Genomic DNA, 14,072 nt, shown 5'->3' on the forward strand with positions numbered 1-14,072 from the left:
CACATTGACACAGCCAAAACGGGAAGGGCTATGAACTGTGACACAAGGAGTTTAGAGCTCTGCCTTTGAGATGTGTGGGATCTGGGATCGTCTAGATTCTTTTAAATCAAAAGTCAGAAATCTTGGCTATTCAATTATATTTGGACTTTTCTTTCTTTTTGAACTACCTTAGTATGGCAGACATGTAGACAGTTTACATGTTAAATTATCATTAACATAAGATCCAAATTGAGAGGGAGGACAGTTATAGGTGTCTGTTAGAATATACAGCAAATATAGCTGTACACAGACTTCTTACCACATACTTTTTAAATGAACTTTTCCATGTCTGAAAACAGAAGAGTCATGTTCCTATAAAATCTATTTCTATTAAATACATGCTTATTTTTAAAGAGGAAGTAAGCTTAATAAAGAGGTATGGATTTTATTCCAGCCCCAAAATGTGAGTATTAAGCAATGCTATCAAGTCAGAGGAAGAAAATACTGTATGATCTCACGTATATGTGGAATCTAAACAAAACGAAATCAACCCTTCCCCACTACAGGCCCCCCACCAAACTTACAGAAAAAGAGATTAGACTTGTGGTTACCAGAGATGGGGGAAAGGAGGAGGAATTAGAGGCAGGTACTCAAAAGGTATAAACTTCCAGGTATAAGGTAAGTAAGTACTAGGGATCCAACATACAACATGACGGCTATAGTTATCAAGGCTGCATGACATACAGGGAAGTTGTTAAGAGAGCAGATCCTAAGACTTCTTATCACAAGGCCAAAAAATTTCTTTCCTATTCTTTTCTTTCCTTTTCTTTTTATTGTATTTACATAAGAACATCTTATATCAGCTGAGCCTATAGTGCTAATCATTTCACAATGTATGTAAATCAAACCATCATACTGTATGCCTTAAACTTAAATACAGTGGTGTATGCCAATTATTGCTCAACAACTCTGGGAGAAAATAAATACAGACAATGGTGTCTTTGATGTCAGTATGGTTTTCCACTTTGCCTCCTAAACATGACCATTTTTGTGATCACAACAAGAAATTCCATGATCTCATGAGCAAGCTTGTAAATTTTTAATAGATAGCACCATGGAATTGAGTCTGAATCCAAGATTTGATTCATAGGCCCTTGCAAGGAGGCAGGAATATTTCACATCACCATCTCAGAGGAGGGAAATACAGAGACACCTGAGCAATGGTCACCTTCCAGTAATGATACCAACATGCAACTCTGAATGGTGACTGCCAGAGAGCCAAGTCTCTCTGGGGTCACTGATTCTGGTGCCCTACAGCAGAGTTTGGAGCTAAGTCCTTTCTCACTCTAGGCTCAGCGTATTTCTTAATACCCAGCAAGTCATACACATCAGCGATGAAGGGGAGTCAGCTTCTGACCTCAAATCGAACTTCATAACCCTGCTGTCCCATGGCCGCTCACAAGCTTACTGAACCCTTCCAGGCGGCTGTGCTCATATTCAGGTCCCAGGTGGGCTTTTTGATGCTTTCCTTCTTCAACAACACCATCCCATTTTCTTAGAACCCAGTTCCTGCTCATTCTCTCCTGCTACACTTGAGTCCTTGGAAATTAACCTCTGCTTGTTTTCTTGGAATCTACGGCTTCATTCCAGACTTCTGGCAGCTGAACAAAAGCTGTGCTCATCTTACTTATCATTATTTATCTAGTACTCAGCACAGTCCTGGTACAAAGAGGGTGCTCAATAAATATCTGTTGAATGATTGACAGGAGAGATAGAGCTAAAAAATAAAAAAGATTTTTAATTCTCTATCTGTGTGCGTCTTAGCATCTGACAAGCCCCCATCCTAACTCAGTTCCTAGTCCTGGTCTTTCCTGTCCTGTCCTGTCTCAGAGCCATCCAGGAACTACTGTTGGTATAAAACATACACCTGAACTAAATGTAAGACCTGAGGTTCTGCATTAGAATTCCACCTCAGCCCTTTGGGCGAAAATAAGAAGCTTCAGCAGTTATTGGAGAGGCCAGGAAGGAGACAGAAAATTTATGGCCCACCCACAAACAGAGTAAAATCTTGCTTCTCTGAGGTTTGTGAGAGAACTTAAGTGATACATACATTCCACAACCACTTTTCATTTGCTACAAAATGCTGATGCCTGTGGGATCCACCTCTCCTTTCACCATCTGGGAAGAAACTGGCTTTGCTAGGACCTATCCAGGCCTAGGGTAGGTCTGTCTGTCCGTGAAGAGACCCAGGGACCACCTGAGATTTACTGTCTACACTGAAACTTCATTAGCTTTTTGTACATATACTCAAAAGTCATTTTCCAGGATACCAATCATTCCAGAGGGTTTCTGGAAATTCGAGTTTTCTACATACAAGATGTTTTAAGGGAATAACTTTTCTCTCTAGTTTTTGTCAACTGTTAAAGAATCATTGGCTCCTTTCTCTATGTCCAGCACCAGGCTGTAGTCTGTGGAAGCTAAAAGACAATGGAGCCAGTGTTTTCATATGGTTTTCAAATTACTCTTACTCTTTGCCAACCTCTAAGTTAGTTCAAAAACTATCTGTCTATATAAAAGACAAAGATCAAATATAAAAAGCAAGTAGACACACAGATAAATGCTTAGAAAATGTTGTTAGAAAGGTAGAAATAAAACCCTATATGGAAATAATGAAAACAAAATGAAACAATGTATATGCATAAATGAATATGGGGAAAAGAAAAAAACGTGATTAGGAAAAAAATGTAGAAAGAATATGAAGAGTTGTTGGATTAGGTGATATTTTCTGTAATGTTATTTAAATATTTGTTTTCTTAAAAGAAGGTTCCTTATGTTATTTGTGGAACTAGAAGAACACTGATTATATAATTAAGAAAAATGTCCTGTGATAAGAAGAGATGTAAAAAACATTTTTTAAAAAGTACTGGTCGGGCATTAGGTTGAAAGGAAATTACATGGAAATCCAGAAAACAAATGAACTAATTTGCTTAGGTTATCTGGCTGCTAGGAACCAACACCTTTTCTTTCTTTCTTTTTTTTGTATAGACCTTAGCTTAGACTCATATAAATGTGGATGGCTAAGGTAGGAAAGAGTTTCAGATTATTATTTGATGGATCAGCTTAAAAAAAAAAGGTTGTTGGCTTTTCTTTTTCTAATAATTTTTTTGGTTCTAAAACTGTCATTCTAGCATTCATATTTTAATTCAACCACTTACAAAAATGCTCCACATTTAAATCACAGGAAAGAAGGCTTTCCAGTGCTGGCATGAAAGGAGACAGCATTTGGCTTTATGCACGACAGACATAATGTTGCAGAACATTTTGGAAATATGTGGCTTGAATATTCAAAAAAGACAGATGAGGGGAAGGGAAAATAGAGCAGATAAAGGATATTTTGTAATTTTGGGGCTCACAGTCCTATCCCTTGCTTGGACACTCATCTCTGCTTTCATAAATATGTTCCACCTGTGCATCTTCAGATCATCAGGAAAGTACGGTCTTGCCTTGTAGATATTCAAATTGATTAAAAGAAAAACCAATTTAACAAGAGTTCATATTTATTCATCTGCAGGTGAAGCAGGCAGGTCAGTCCCTACCAAGTACTCGGCTACTCTGATGGCCTCCAGTGAAGTGAACGTGTACAAACTGTGGGGATGTAGGAATTTCTGAAGCCTATAGCTCCCCCACTGGCAAGTAAATAAAGACCTATATGATGTAATTCACAGAAGAGTCTGGCAGGCCTCAAACGACGGCAGACTCTGGTTATTTCAGTCTGAGGCCATGGCTTGTGGACTCATAGGTCAAAGCCACTGAGTTTATCAGCCATTTCTTCTCTCTTCTCCATGCCAGAAAAATCTGCGAATGACACAGTAGAACAAAACTCTTTCCTCACTGTCAATGACGGCAAGCATACTACAGAAACGCCACGAACTTTGTATACCATTCTCACACCAAGAGGGCAGCTACTTGGCCAAACTACTCATCTGGGGACATTCCAGCGGTAACTGCGAATTTGACACGGTGATAAATACTAGTGGGGGTTGAACGTGACGCATCACGCTGCGGTCTGCGACGGCTCTCACCTGCCTCAATGGAGTAGATGAGCTCCGCATTCTCCCCTCTGTCTTTGTCCAGAGCCGTCACTTGTAGCACCGCTGATCCCAGAGCCGCCGATTCAAACACGGACGCTTCATAGAGGGGGTTGGTGAAATAAGGACTGTGATCATTAGCATCTTCCACATTCACAATGACTCGAGCCAAGTTTCTTCTATAAGGAAACTCCTGATCTCTGACCTTTAGGCAAAACACAAGAAGCGGCAGGACTAAAATCTTTTACTGCAAAGGAACTCACTCGACTATGTCTGTGGTGCAAACAAAATGAAGTAACTCACACGGAGTGCTTGACCCAGTCCCAGGCACACAGTAGTTCTCAATAAATGGTAGTGTTGTCAAGGGAGGGCAAGGACTGAACACAGTGAGAGTAGAGGCCATATCTTTCTTGCTCAGCATTGTGCCTGACTGATGCTGCTCAGTCTGTGTCTATGTAACTGATGCCTGGACATCAGACCCAGCACTTTCCCCTGTCCTCCCTGCTGCCTCCCACCTTCCCCCAATGCCTCAGCCACTATCTCCTTGGTATCTGTGTATATACAGCTGCTAATAGAATGGGGGCTGGAGGCTCTTCTGAAGGGGAAACCAAGTGGAATTAACGAATGCAATGCAGAAATTGCCATTCATTCATTCATTCAACAAACATTTATTGTCACCCATTATCTGTCAAGTCCCTGGCTTGACTCTGGAGGAACAGCAGGGGATAGACCTGCAGCCCTTGCCCTGGAGAAGCTAACAGTTGGTCGGGGAACGTAAACCAATAAACAGACATGTATAAGGCCTGGTGGTTAAGGGCTACGAGGGGAGCGAGTAGTGAGAAGAACCTAACATTCAGCTCCTTGGAAGAGGTGACAAATAAGTAGAAGTGGTAAAATGGTGGTAGTGGTGGTGGGGAACACACAGTTCGGGCAAAAAGAGCCAATATGTGCAAAGGCCCAGGACTGAGGATGAGCTCTGATTACCGGGAAGGTGAAGAACTGAATCTTAATTTATGAAATGAGAGGCCCTCATTGTGACAGAACCTTGCCTGAATGCTTTGAACTTTCCCCTGGTGTGCATATGGCAGGAGCTTGCAAATAATTGATTTGTTAGCTCTGATCACATGATTTTGCTCTAATTTTAGGTAGTACTAATCAAAATGTGTACTTTTCATTTGTACAATTTTAGGCTCCATGACTTCAGAGAGAAGCGAAGACATTAGAAAATGTACTGAGAAGAGCCATCAAAGGGAAAGGGCTTTTCAGAAACAGGACCTGGAAGGAATGCACAAAATGACTGCAATGGCTTTGCTTGGAAGAAGGGCAGCAAAAAGGACTTGTTTGCCCTGAATACGCGGTTACATAAATGGTAAGTGGTACAGGGTGACCAAATGCAAGTCTGTTAAGGAAAGGAAAGAATGAACAGAGATGATGTGAAGAATTGTGAGAACAGAGTTAGTTGCTGGCATTAGTCTGTGGGGGTGTTAACTCCCTGTCTGCAGACTGGCCTGCTGCACCCAAGCAGGAAACCGAACGCTGTCTTCTGGGATCATGGAAACTGAGGACTGTCTAAGGGTGCAGGGACTGTGTCTCCTTTACCTCCTCAGTTCCTAGAACAGTGCTTGGTACATAGTACGTGCTGGAGAAGTATCTGTTAAATGATGTTTGGACCTGATGTCTGCTCTCTGGAGCCTCCCCTGCAAACCACAGCAGCTGGCATGGTACTCAGGGTCCTCTGGCCCAGGAAGGTTACCAAACTTGGGAAGGAATGGGAGCGCTCAGTGAAACATTACTTTCACCTTCTTGGGAATTATTGGCCCCTTAGTATGTCATAAAGTCAGTCAGTACGCAAGATGAAGTGTCCGTCATCCTGCCTGGTCTTAAGGAACGCAAGGGGTTTGTTAGGCTGCAACTGTGCAATCGCGCACAGGGTTCTCGGATAGTTAAAGGGACAGACTTTGGGCCATAAACTAATCAGGGATGTTTCTCATTCATCTCTCTTTCCCAATAAGGTGACCTAGGCAAACTTCACTCTAAAACTAAAGCAACTTTTATATAATTTGGAGGCCACATGAACCCAAATTTATCTGTAATGTTCCCTGCAGGCTTCAGTGTATTTTGAGATCTCTTCTGTGTGTCAGCATTTATTACCAGGTCTGGGGACAGTGAAATAAGTAGCATACCAGTTCTCTAAATATTTCCAAGGACTGAGCATTGCATAGGCTGAGCAAATCACTACCCTTGTGATTAACTTCTCAAGGAATCTTTTTTAAACTTTTCCTCAAAATCTTCTGGATATGACCCGATATTACAACCTGGGAGATGTATGGGAACAGGGCCGGCTCCTTCCCTCTCAGTCAGTCTATCAGCAGCTTTTACTGAGCAGCCAGAACTCATTTCATCTTTCAGTTTGGCAAAAACACGGAGTCGCTATCTGAAAAACCAACACAATCCTGCTGTGGAAAGACCAAATTCATGGCTACTTACAAAATGTGAGGGCCCTGGACTTCTGAAGACTATAATGTGTTCCTCAAATGGTCAGTGATTCTGCCAGGAGAGCAGGTGAACAGTTTGGACCTACCATTATGTTGAGAATGTGCTTGTCCTGGGCCTCATGGTCCAGTCTCTCCGCCGTGTAGAGCACTCCAGTGCTGGGGTCCATCCGGAATTTTCTCATGCTGATGGAGTCGATGCTACTGTGCACAGTATAGCTCAGCTTGTGCTTCTCGTCTCTGTCCGTGGCTTCGATCTGCAATATCTCTGTATCTGGAAGCACATCCTCGGAAATCGTCACATCGTAATTCGGCTGGGAGAATTCTGGGCCATTATCATTATTATCCAGCACCTTGATGAATACCTATTGTTAAAAGAAGACAAGAGTGACGACTAATACCAGTTCGTTCATTGCTAACAGAGGTCCGCTCCCTCTCTCTTCCCTCCATGTCCTTGGATCCCAGCTTCCAGCAGCTATCTCAGTATGTAGGAAGATCTCAAGAGAAAACACGCTGTAATTAGAGGTTGATAATTAACCAGTACTTCAGTACAGAACATAAACTATGAACTGATCAATATTCCCACTATTAATCTAACAGCTGAGATGGCACCCTGGGGGGGATAATTCCACAGGACTATTTGAGGACAGTTTAAGAGATCACAAGGTGACCTTAGCATGTTAAGTTCCTATTATCTTAAGTTCTTGTTATGGGCTTAGAGTGGACTTAATGTGGAGGCAGTGACAGGATGGGAAGAGTAACAAACAAGAGGCACAGGAAAGGGAGGAATGAGCCCATGGGTTGTATCTTCAGAGGAAGCAGAGCTTCTCAGCTGCGGTGTCCATGCACAGCGCTGCCCTGCAGGAGCCAGGAGCCTATCAAAGATCCCGGTACTAGTGATAGCTAAAACATGACATTCCCAGGTTGATTTCTTTTACAGAGTATTTTACTATACAAAACTTGAGGCAGATATAAATAATATAAATCACAGTAAGAAAATAAGTAATAAAGAACCCTCACATATTTGCCACTCAGCTTTGACAATGATCAATTTATGGCTTATCTTGTTTCATCCATGTGCCTGTTGTCCCCATCTGCTCCCCATACTACTTTGAAGCAAATTCCAGCCATCATATAATTTCACTATATATCTGTGAAAGGTTGGGACTCTGTTTAAACTATGCACACACACAATACTAATATTGCACCTAACACAGAGAAAACAATTCCTTAATATTAAATGTTCAGTTGGTGTTCATATTTCTGGAATTTTTTTAACTGTGTTACATATATTTGTAAAAAGAAAGCTAGTTTCCTTTAATCAGGATATGCAAATAATGTTCAAACATTGCACTTAGCTGATATGTCTTTTAATTATCTTTTAAGTTTTAGGCTCTCCCCTTATCTTCTTGCAACCTTTGTGTTGCTATTGTTGGCACTGAAGAAACTGTGCCATTTTCTCTAAGTGCTGCTGTTTGAATTTTGCTCATTGCCTCCCCATGGTTTTGTTCTGCGTGTCCCTCTTTCCCCTGTATTTCTTCTACGTTGATAGTTTGATCGAGGAGACTTGATTAGATTCAATTCCATTCCCTTTTTTCTTCTTCTTTTTCTTTCCTGACAAAAATCCCTCGTGGGTGACAGAGTGCACGTCCATCCTGAGATGCACAGAATCTGGTTCTCTTATGTGATATTGATGATCATTACACAGATAACTTTAATTCATGGAAACTGCAAAATGATAATCCTTTAATTCTATGATTTCATCCTCATTTATTAGCTAGAATAGTTCTAAGAAGAAACTTCAGTTAATTTGGTTACAGTGAAGTATGTTTCACGTAGGAAAGACAGAATAAATACTTAATTCTTTCCCTTTGTTGGTTCAAAATAATGTCTTGGTTCTCCAGTTCTTTCTGAAGTGATCAATGAGGTATTAATTATACGCATCACTATGAGCTCATGAGTTTAATCCAATGTGATTATGTGTCTACCCCTACTTACTGATGCATAAGTGGTCTTCCCTTAGCTAGTGGGAGCCTCTTCAAAGTTGGCTCTTGATATCTTTGGACACAATCCTAGTGGTCTTTGGTAGCTTTCTACTAATTGTTATTGGTAATTTTTTCCAGGTTCACCTTATACATTTCCTGTCCCTGTCCTGAATTACCTATTTCTTCAAAAAGCATGGGTTTCTTTTAGCTAGAAATGGGGCTAGGGATCCTTAGCCCTATTGGGTTTGCTAATATGGCTAGATTTTTCCCAGCGGACAGAGTCAGCAAAGATTTTTGTTGTTATTATTTCATGAATTCATGCTGATACTCCCAATTCACAATTAGGTTTTACTTAATCTCATTCTTTTTACATTTGTGTCCCAGCTAAAACCCCAGGCTGAAATCCCACATGCTCAATGACATCATCATAATCAGCCATTGCTTTATCTGAAATACATGCACAGAAGTCTCAGAATGACCAACTAACACTGTTATCATAATTACATCACACTTATGAGCATCCAAAACAATTTAATATTTAATATTTTTAGTTCTTTTGGTCCTTGGGATTTATCCCAGTGGGGATATGCAGCCAAATTAGTATGTTTTAAGTCACTTAGTATTTTTCTCTATGTAGATATGCTACCAACTGGATACATACAGAGGTTCATTTGCTCCCATTTACTTCTCAAATTTGAAACTTGACTTTTTAACATTTAATTTGTTTTATATTATATGTAAGAGTACCAATGTCAACTTCACTAAAAAGGTATGAAGAAGTATAGCTTCTGTATCTTTCTACTTCCCACTATCCTCTCCTTCTTCTACAGGTAAGGATTTTAAAAAATTAAGGCTATGTTTTACCCATCTGTTACATTAATGTAAATATATTGTATACAATTTCCCCCAACATGCTATTCCACTTAACACTGTATCAATGGCTCTCAACTGGGCATGACTTTGTCCCCCCAGAGGACATATGGCAATGTCTGGAAACATTTGGGGGTTGTCGCAGCCACGGGTTGACGGAATCTTGGCATCTAGTGGGTAGGGGGCAGGGATGCTGCTGAAAGTCCCGCAATGCACAGGGTGGCCCCCTGCTTCGAGGAGCTATCTGACCCAAAATGTCAATAGTGTTGTTGTTGAGGAACTGCATTATAACCAGGAGGCCACTCCACAGCAGTACAGCGATCCTCTTCTATGGGGAAGATGCATCATAGTTAATCCAACCAGTCCTCTCCTGAGGTTCATTTAAGGTGCTTCCAGTTTTTGCTCTTAGAGTGTGCGGTGAAGAGCTGTGTGCCCATGTCTTTACCTATTTTTGCTATCATGTATTTGGGTCCCTAGAATTCAGATTGCTGAATCAAAGGACCAGTGTTCATACAGTTTTGCTAGGTATTTCCACATTCTCCTCCCCCAAAAATTTTATCAACTTGCATTCTCACAGCAATAAATGAAATTGACTGTGTTCCCAGAGCCTTGCCAACAGAGTATATAGTCGAACTTAATTTTTTTTGCCAATTTGATAAGAAATGGCATCTCAGTGTATTTTTGTTTCCCTCTGAGTGAGGGTGAGCATCTTTTCAGATGTGTAAGAGACATTTGAGTTTCTTTTTCTGTTAAAACTATTTATATCAACTCATTCTTCTATGGGTTACATGGCATTTTCCTTCTTTATTTTTGGAAGCATGGTGACACAAATTTCAAGTTTGTTTTCAATTTTGTCATTTATCTTTATTTTGCTCAAGGTGATTTTTTTCCCAGGCAAAAAGCTTTTATTTTTTTATTTTCATGTAATTGAATATATCAATCTCTTCCTTGATTGTTTCTGGATGCTAAGTCATAGTTTTAGAACATTTTCTACACTTCCCGATTATAGGTGAACACATTCATTTTTTTAAAAAAGCATTTATATGTTTCTTTTCTTATATCTCTAATCCACTTGGAATTTTTCCTGGTATATTTTGTGACAAATGGATCCAGTTATATATTTCCACATAGCTTTTAATGCCACTTTTTAGAAGACCATCGTTTCTCCATGAATTTGAGAGGCCACTTTTATTGTATGCTTAAGTTACATATGCAAATGGTGCATCTCTGCCTTTTCTATTTTGTTCCATTGGCTTCTCAGTCTTTTCCTACTACAATGTCAACATGTTCAAATTACAGAGGCTTTATGGTGCATTTCCACTGCTTGACAAAGTTAGGCCCTCTCTGTTCTTTTCCAGGGCTTCCTGGCTCTTGCTTGTTCTTCCAAATGAACTTTATAATCAGTTTGTATAGCACTTGACAAAAATGTGTGGCATTTTAAATTGGGATCATGCCCAAAGTATACATTAACTAAGGAAGAAATGATTTTTTTTAATGATGGAGCCTCCCTATCCAAGAACACAGTTCATCTTTTTTCATTTGTGCAAATCTCCTGTTTTGTTTTTTAGGGGTGTTTTAGTTTTCCTCAGGTAGGTTTTGATCACTTACTACTGTTTATATAAGTGCTATTCTAAATGAGGTCTCCTTTTTCCATTATATATTTTCACTGTGTGTCTTCTTTTTTTTGGAGGGCGTTCTATATTTGGGCTATTGGTTACTGTATGTTAAATTTATAACCTGTTATTTTACTAAATTTTCCTATCCCTTGCAGTAGTTTCTCCATTCATTCTTTTAAGCTTTTCAAATAGGTAATTCTACCATATGCAAATAGAGATTGCTTTACCTTCTTCCGTTACAATTCTTACCACACAAATTGCTTTATCTTAACTACTTGCTTTAGCTAAATACATAAAGAGCAATGTTAAACAGTCTTGGAAATGATGATATTCTTGTCTTATTCCCGACTAATAGGGAACATTATTTTCCATTAAAAATATGCAGGCATTTGGCTGCATTCTAGAGAACTACTTACTATTTAAAAATAAATGGGACCAGACTCTAGTTGTTCTTATAAATAGCTGCACCATCCCTCACCTTGGTGCAGATGCGCTGTTTTGAGGGAGAGGAAAATGGCAGAATAGACCTCTATTCCAGGATAATTCACCCAGGGGAGTAAGCCTGACATGGGGATAAGCTTTGCCTACAATGAATGGTAGGAAAAGGTTGAGGAGTGTGCGTATAGAGTTTTGCATTGCTTTATATTGCTTTCATCTTCACTGCATTTGGAAAGCCATACTAGGTTCTCTGAATGCCAATTATTTCCTTTAAAAAGTTCATGTTAATTTAGTCAAGATGCTAAAATATTTGTGTTCACAGAGCAGTTATATTAATGGGATAAAAAAGCTTTTCCAGGCCGGCAAGACTGCCCTGACCTTCATGAAGTTTTAAAGTTGATGTGCTCTTGAAAAGCTTGCCTCTTTCTGCTAAGCCTAATCTATAGTCGGAACAAGGGTTTCTCTGTAAAAGACTTCCTTTTCCTCGTTTACTTTTTATTTCCCACAGTTGGTGCTATTTGTGAGTTCCTGAACTAACAAACAAAGCAAAGTAACTCTCAAAGATGTTGTGTTCAAAATGGTAATTGAAAGGCCTTAGGAAGTACAATGGAATCAAAGCAGAAGAAACCTGAATGGAGGAAGTCTCTTCAGCGCTGGTTTCAGTGCTGCCCACCATAAACACTTGGGGTTTTGCCGGCTTGTCTAAGCTGAGTCTGGGTAGGTGCCAAGCTCAGCCTCACAAAAACTCATGGCATGAAGTGTCCATGGGGCACATTGTGGGGTAAAGCCTCTGTCTTTTATTAGAACCAATTAAGTCCTAAATTACTGAAATTCTGTTCTGCCTCTGTTGGCATTTCAAAACCCTGTTTAAAACATCCTAGAGTCGTGATTTCAAGGGTGAGCTTGCTTACAACTTCTGCTTTTGAATGTATCAGTAGAAAAATCATGTTAGCTTGTGCTTGTTTTATAGTTTATAAATCTGTATCATATCTGCTTCTTAAATGTTATTCTCTGTAGTTTACCAGTGGGGAAATGAGAATCAGAGAAGTTAAGGGATGTGCCCAAAATCACAATGGCAAAACCAGACTCAAACCTAGGTCTATATTCTACATTCATTCCATTATAGTCATTCTACATTTATTCCATTATATTATTTCCATGTGCACTTAGACTATATACACATTGTTAAGGTACATAACATATATGTGAACAAATATGTGTGTGAATGTTGTTTACCTTGCTATACAGAAATCCTACACAAAATAGATCACCGACATGACCATCCTCATTTTGGGAATGTTCACCATAGGATTATTCTAAACAGAAAGTTCACCACTGCCTTTCAAATTGGAATCCACTTCCAACAATTGATTTCCTCATGCTGTCAGGCACAGATCAATTGCAGTAAAATTTTATCTTTTTTCTTTTAATAGTATGTCTCCTATTGCAGTGGCTGCTGTCTTATTTTATCTCTATATATAATTGCCCTTGTTCCAGAATTTTCTTAACCTGAATACACAAGGAAGTTTTGAGCCAATTGCATGTTTACCTGCTAAGAGGGACCTGACATTTTAAGCAGAGGGAAGAAAACTCTTGATGAGGGGAGTGTCCCGTGGGAGACCCTTGATCTAGGGAATCATGGAGAGCTTTAGCAAAAGTGATTTATTTGTTCCTACCACCCCACTGCCTTTTAGGCAGGTGCAAGGTGGAGGGAAAGGATAAGATAAGAAGTCCAAATCTTCAAGGTAAAGTGTGCTTTTTAAGAGAGGAGGCCAGTTAGGAACTCCCAACACAGACAAAAGAGAGATGCAATGCTCAAGACTGGGGAGAGCCACGCTAACCTTCCGAATGCAGGTCCCAGACTTCCCAGACCCAGTGAATACAGATGCCCTGGCAGAAGAGTCTGTGGCCAGTCTCAATTAACTGACTTCATGGGGCTTAAGAATTGTGGAGATTACCTGAAAGAGATATTTAATCTCAGATTTGGCTGTGGTGCATACAAACACAAGCTGATTTTCACCATCTTTATAAATCAAAGCAGGACTTGAATAAGAAATGCATGTTAAAATCACAAAGTACCTATCATGAATCCCTGAATCAAATCAATGCAACTTCTAGATTATTATTTGGGCATGGATAGCTCTGCTGTCTTTCAGGAATAACAATAAAAGTCATGCACATAGTATTTTATAGCGATCAGACGTCTTATTCCAAATGTAAGTTGAGAACAAGACTGTGATAATAAAATCTGCACGTGTCCAGCATGTCACAGATCTGAAGATATCTCATAATATTTTATGCTTACAGTAACCCATGAGGTATGTAAGGTATTAGTTCTGTAATACGGAAGAAATGGAGTCTCACAGAGACAGATCTACCTTCTGTGGTGACACAGATAGCAATCAGTTAAAGGGAAGACTTGACTTTAGGTCACGTGATTCAGGGTCAGTGCTGCCCCTAATGAATTCAATGAATGGCTCGTATATACAGATGTGTGTGGGAAAGTTCCTGAGGTGGTATCTGATTTTGAAAAGGAAGAATGGGTTTGTACCTTTGCACTTGTGTGTGCACTAAGGGGGTTTGCCTAACCAGTCTGTGCCTCAG

The 14,072-nt window shown here is 39.9% G+C and overlaps 1 protein-coding gene across 2 annotated transcripts in view; it reads right to left on the bottom strand.

Annotated features, from left to right (window-relative positions):
* The window catches only part of FAT3 (FAT atypical cadherin 3), a 621,620-nt gene that overhangs the window by 92,533 nt on the left and 515,015 nt on the right, over nucleotides 1–14,072 (bottom strand). For both annotated transcript variants that reach the window (XM_037011586.2, XM_073215899.1), the window contains exons 9-10: nucleotides 6,649–6,924; nucleotides 4,062–4,272 (exon numbers count right to left, since the gene is read on the bottom strand). In XM_037011586.2, coding sequence (XP_036867481.2) covers nucleotides 4,062–4,272; nucleotides 6,649–6,924 — 487 coding nt within the window. The remainder of the gene's footprint in view (nucleotides 1–4,061; nucleotides 4,273–6,648; nucleotides 6,925–14,072) is intronic.

Source organism: Manis javanica, chromosome 11 (assembly GCF_040802235.1).
Source record: "Manis javanica isolate MJ-LG chromosome 11, MJ_LKY, whole genome shotgun sequence".
In the NCBI taxonomy this organism is placed as follows: Eukaryota; Metazoa; Chordata; class Mammalia; order Pholidota; family Manidae; genus Manis; species Manis javanica.